At 36.7% G+C, this 4,919-nt stretch overlaps 1 protein-coding gene across 1 annotated transcript in view; it reads right to left on the bottom strand.

Moving 5' to 3' along the window:
• Nucleotides 1-1,318: 1,318 nt before the first annotated feature.
• ARSK (arylsulfatase family member K) overlaps nt 1,319-4,919 on the bottom strand; it is a 47,250-nt gene continuing 43,649 nt past the window's right edge. The window contains exons 7-8 of the mRNA XM_004375064.2: nt 4,288-4,512; nt 1,319-2,527 (exon numbers count right to left, since the gene is read on the bottom strand). Coding sequence (XP_004375121.1) covers nt 2,232-2,527; nt 4,288-4,512 — 521 coding nt within the window. The 3' untranslated portion in view covers nt 1,319-2,231. The remainder of the gene's footprint in view (nt 2,528-4,287; nt 4,513-4,919) is intronic.

Below are 4,919 nucleotides of genomic sequence, written 5' to 3'. Positions count from 1 at the left end.
AAAAGGTCAACTGTATAGCTATCTTTTAAAACAAACTAAAGTTAGATCTCTAATACATGATACATACCAGATGGATCAAAGATTTAAGGGTAGAAAATAAAACCCTAAAAGAAGCTAACAAGTGGTGAAGACCATTCTAAATATAACAAACAGCAAAGCCATAAAAGCCAAAAAAATTCATAAATTTGACTACATGAATATACAAATTTCTGCATGTCAGAAACCACAAGAACAAAGTCAAAAGACAAATGATAAAAATGATGAACTGAAGAGGAAAATATTTGCAGCTTCTCTTGTTAGGTACTGTTGAGTCAGTTCCGACTCATAGCGACCCTATGTACAACAGAACGAAACACAGTCTCGTCCTGCGCCGTCTTCACAATGGTTGATATATTTGAGCCCTATTGTTGCAGCCACCGTGTCAGTCCATCTCGCTGAGGGTGTTCCTCTTTTTCGCTGACCCTCTACTTTATCAAGCATGATGTCCTTCTCCAGGGACTGATCCCTCCTGGTAACATGTCCAAAGTATGTGAGACGAAGTCTTGCCATCCTTGCTGTACTTATTCCAAGAGAGACTTGTTTATTCTTCTGGCAGTCCATGGTATATTTAATATTCTTTGACAACACCATAATTCAAATGTATCAGTTCTTCTTTGGTCTTCCTTATTCATTGTCCAGCTTTTGCATGCATATGAGGCGAGTGAAAATACCATGGCTTGGGTCAGGCGCACCTTAGTCCTCAAGGTGTCATCTTTGCTTCTCTTACAAAGAGCTAATATCTAAAGCATGCATGTAATAAAAAAAGACCAACAATTTAACAGAAAAATAGGGGCAAAGAAAAGAAACAGGAAAGGTCACGGTAAAGGAAATTCCAGTGGCTGTTAAAATATATGAAAATACGATTTACCTTGCTCATAAGAAAAATAAAAATTACAATAATTTTTTTATCAGGTTGGCAAACATTTCTTAAAACTGTGTTTTATACAAAGGTTTACAGTGCAAATTAGTTTCTCATCCAAAAATTTATACACAAATTATCTCGTGACATTGGTTGCAATCCCCGCAATGTGTCAGCACTCTGCCCCTTTCCCCTTCCACCCTGGGTTCCCAGGGTCCATTCATCCAGTTTTCCTGTTCCTTCCTGCCTCCTCCTCATTGCTTTTGGGCAGGTGTTGCCCATTAGGGCTCCTATACTTGATTGAACTAAGAAGCATGTTCCTCATGTGTGTTATTGTTTGTTGTAAAGGCCTGTCTAACCTTTGGCTGAAAGGTGGACTTCGGGAATGGCTTCAGTTCTGAGTTAGCAGGGTGTCCGGGGGCCATAGTTTTGGGAGTCCCTCGAGTCTCTGTCAGACCAGTAAGTCTGGTCTTTTTTTGTGAATTTGAATTTTGTTCTACATTTTTCTCCCCTCTATCCAGAACCTTCTAAGATAAACATTTTTGATAATATACCACGTGGGCAAGAATGTGAAGGCATGCATATGGTAGCAGTATAAACTGGTATAACTTCTTTAGAGGTAACTGGGCAGTATTTAGCATAATTTTGCTAGATATCCTCTTGACCCAGCAATTCCACTTCTAGGTACCTATACTGTTAGGTAGGAAAAAATGCAGAACAGTGTGTCTAATGTGTACCATTTATGTGTGAAAAAACTGTATGTTTGCTTGTAAATGCATATATAAGAAAGTTACAAGACTTGCCTTTGGGGAGGGGAACTTGGTGGCTGGGGGAGTGGGAAAGGAGGGAGAGACTTCATGCTCAGTGTTAACTTTTCTGTACCTTTTTGAAGCTTGTACCTTGTGCATATATTACCTATTTAAAAAAATAGTAATAAAGTCAGTCATAGCCAGGGTTGAGCAAATTGTCTAAGTCCCATCAAATACTCAGAAATAACTATTCTATGGCTTATAGGTGATAATCCATAAATCTTAAAATATTCTATATTCTTCAGAGGAGCATAGCTTTATATTATAGTATTTGCTTCCAACCTTTTAATATTTCCATGAAGTTGTTAGAAATTGGTAAGAATGACGTTTTAATAGTAGCTATTTTGAAAATATGTAATTCTTCAATCATTGGTATTTTGTTTTAAAAATAATATTTTGTTTTAAAGTATAATAAATTCCTTAAAAGTAACTAAAAATCAGTAATGTTAAACTATAATATTTAAAATATATCATTGATTATGATCTTTTAGTATATTAATAAGTAGCTGTAGAACATTATTTCCTTATTTTTGTTCAAACTCTTGGATTAGTGGGTTTTTAAGCCACTGATTGATTGCATTTTCGTACTTCATTGGTTCCTTCAGCCAGTCCTGATGCCACCTGAGGTTTGCTATAACATTTGAATAGTTCTGCCCTATACTTTGTTTCCAGGCGATAAACTGTTCTTTATTGTATTGGTGGACAGAAGCAGAAACTTTAGGGTAGTTTATAATGGAATGGAGCTTCTGATCTAAAGAATAAGTAATTTCTGGAAATTTTGTAGCAATATTTGTTAATTCATCTGGATCCGAGGAAAGATCTGAAAGAAAAAATAAATACCTGTCAAAATAGTTATCTGCTAAAAAACATTTTTTGTGACTGTTTCTCTGAAAACATTCTATGACAGATACTGTATTAGAACTTATTTTTATTTTTAGTTTCTCTTATTGTAGTAAATGAAGGACAATAGAAATGGTAAAATAATATGCCAAATGTTAATACCTGTCTAACGTATGCCACGATTATTTTCCTTCCTACCATCATCTTGCTATTCTTTTTTTCATATCCATTCTTAGATGGCAGGAAATGTCAAACCCTAACTAACTTAGACCCAATTCTTTCTGTTTTTAATGTCTTGCCTACTCTGACGTGTAGAGAAGAAAAGTTTAGTAATGCTTATATTGTCCCATTTCAAGAACCTAAAACTTTCTGGATATAAGAATTCTTGACATTAGCTAAGATACGTTCTTGCAACTTCACTTAGTCTTAGTTGTCCTTATATGTCAGCATCTTGCCCTTGGATTATTTGAAAGTTGCATTCATCAGTAGTGTCCATTTGAACAAATAGCCATGGGGGAATAAAACTTCTCTCAACCACCACCAGCAAGAAAGTAACTGTATTTCAGATACATAAACAGTCTTTTTATATATGATGTGGGAAAACAGAATGTAATTAGGTTGCCAATCTAATTGGAAAAAAGCAAATGAAAGATGACTTAAGAAATGAAGAAACGAACAACATATGTTGAGGAAAACCCTCCCACGGGCCTATTTGAGTACATTACCCAGAAAACCTCTGAAGACATTCGTGGCTTTGCTAGGTGACTTCAGATGTCAGCTCTTTGGGTAAGGAAGCCAATGAATAAACCCTAAAGAATGAAGAAAGGACTAGCTCCCGCACTGATACTTTGATAGCCATATCTGCCTTTTGTAGAACATGGCCAATGAATGAGCAAGAGATGCCCATTACTCATTAGGATTAAAACTTAAGGACTTCCTTTTGAAGCTAAGAACTTCTGCTCTTAGAGCTAAGGGGGTCAGTCAGTTTGATGCTTAAAGAATTATTCTGAGTTAGTAATTTTGACATTTGTAACTGGGAAAGAAATTAGGAAGAAATTAATATTAATAATTGCTTTAGGACTCATTCCAAGTACAAAATGGGAACAAACGATAAGTAAAACCCTAAATCCAATAATGCTGTTTAAAAATTAATTCATAGAATAGTGACGGTGACGCTGGTAGGTATTTTTTATAGTGTGGAAGGGGCATGGGTTTTTGAGTCAGACCTGGGTTGAAATCCCAGTTCTACCACTTTTTCGGTGTGAGACCTTGCACAGGAATCCCAAATCTCTCTGACACCCTAATATCCTTCTCTGTAACATGAGGATAATGGTATAATCTTGTAGGGTTGTGGAAAAGATTAAATCATAAGTGTAGGAAGTCAGGCTCCCTAAAATAGGTGTTGATCCTCTGGAGCGGCTGAAACCAAGGGACAATGACAGGATCTTGACTGCTGACTGGAAAAGATACTCATGAGTATTCCAAGACACTTTCATCAGAGAAATAGTGGTTTCCATCACAAGACCCAGATAAAAAGCCTTAAGGGCGCTTGCTCTGAAATTCCGATCCTGACTTGTAAAGAAGCTGCTCCTCACAATGGCAACCTTGTGTAGACTGTCTCACCTTGGGAAGCAGCAAGTATTCATTTATTTAATGATTAATGGATTTCTTGAGCAAGGCTTTGTAGGTCAGCTCATTGCATGTAATATTACACTTGAAAAAACGTATCAACAAATTTACCAAAGAGCTGAGGCAACACTGAAACACCGTCAGAGTACGCTATATACTTCCATTGGTTAGTTCGAAGCATGTAGGTGGAAGCATTCACATTACATCCATGGAATTCACTCAGGATCCAGGGTGGATGTAGGTATTCGAATTTGTGTTCATTCTTAAATGTTTCTGATGATAATGGCAACAAAGAGTATCCACTCAGGTTCTGAGGCACAGAAATTCCAGCAATATCTATGTAGCAAAAACAACCAAATTAAAAAACAAAACAAAACAAAAAAACTCATTTTTATCAGTTGAGCATTCATAAATGACATTATTTACATTTTCTTCCATGTCATCAAAAGTCACAGAGACTAGAGATTGTATATGGATTTTGCAAACAGGCTACCTGGATGCAAACGCTTACTCCACTATCCATGTGACCTTGGACAAGTTATTAAGCTCTCGCAACTTCAGTTTCCTCATCTATAAAATACCTGTACCTTAAAGCCCTGGTGGTATAGTGATTAAGAGCTCAGTTGCTAACCAAAAGGTTAGCAGTTCGAATCCACCAGCTGCTCCTTGGAAACCCTATGAGGCAGTTCTACTCTGTCCTATAGGGTCACTATGAGTTGGAATCGACTCAATGGTAATGGGTT

Source organism: Trichechus manatus, unplaced genomic scaffold (genome assembly GCF_000243295.1).
Source record: "Trichechus manatus latirostris isolate Lorelei unplaced genomic scaffold, TriManLat1.0 scaffold00032, whole genome shotgun sequence".
Taxonomy (NCBI): domain Eukaryota; kingdom Metazoa; phylum Chordata; class Mammalia; order Sirenia; family Trichechidae; genus Trichechus; species Trichechus manatus.
This window is presented reverse-complemented; position numbering and strand designations above follow the sequence as displayed.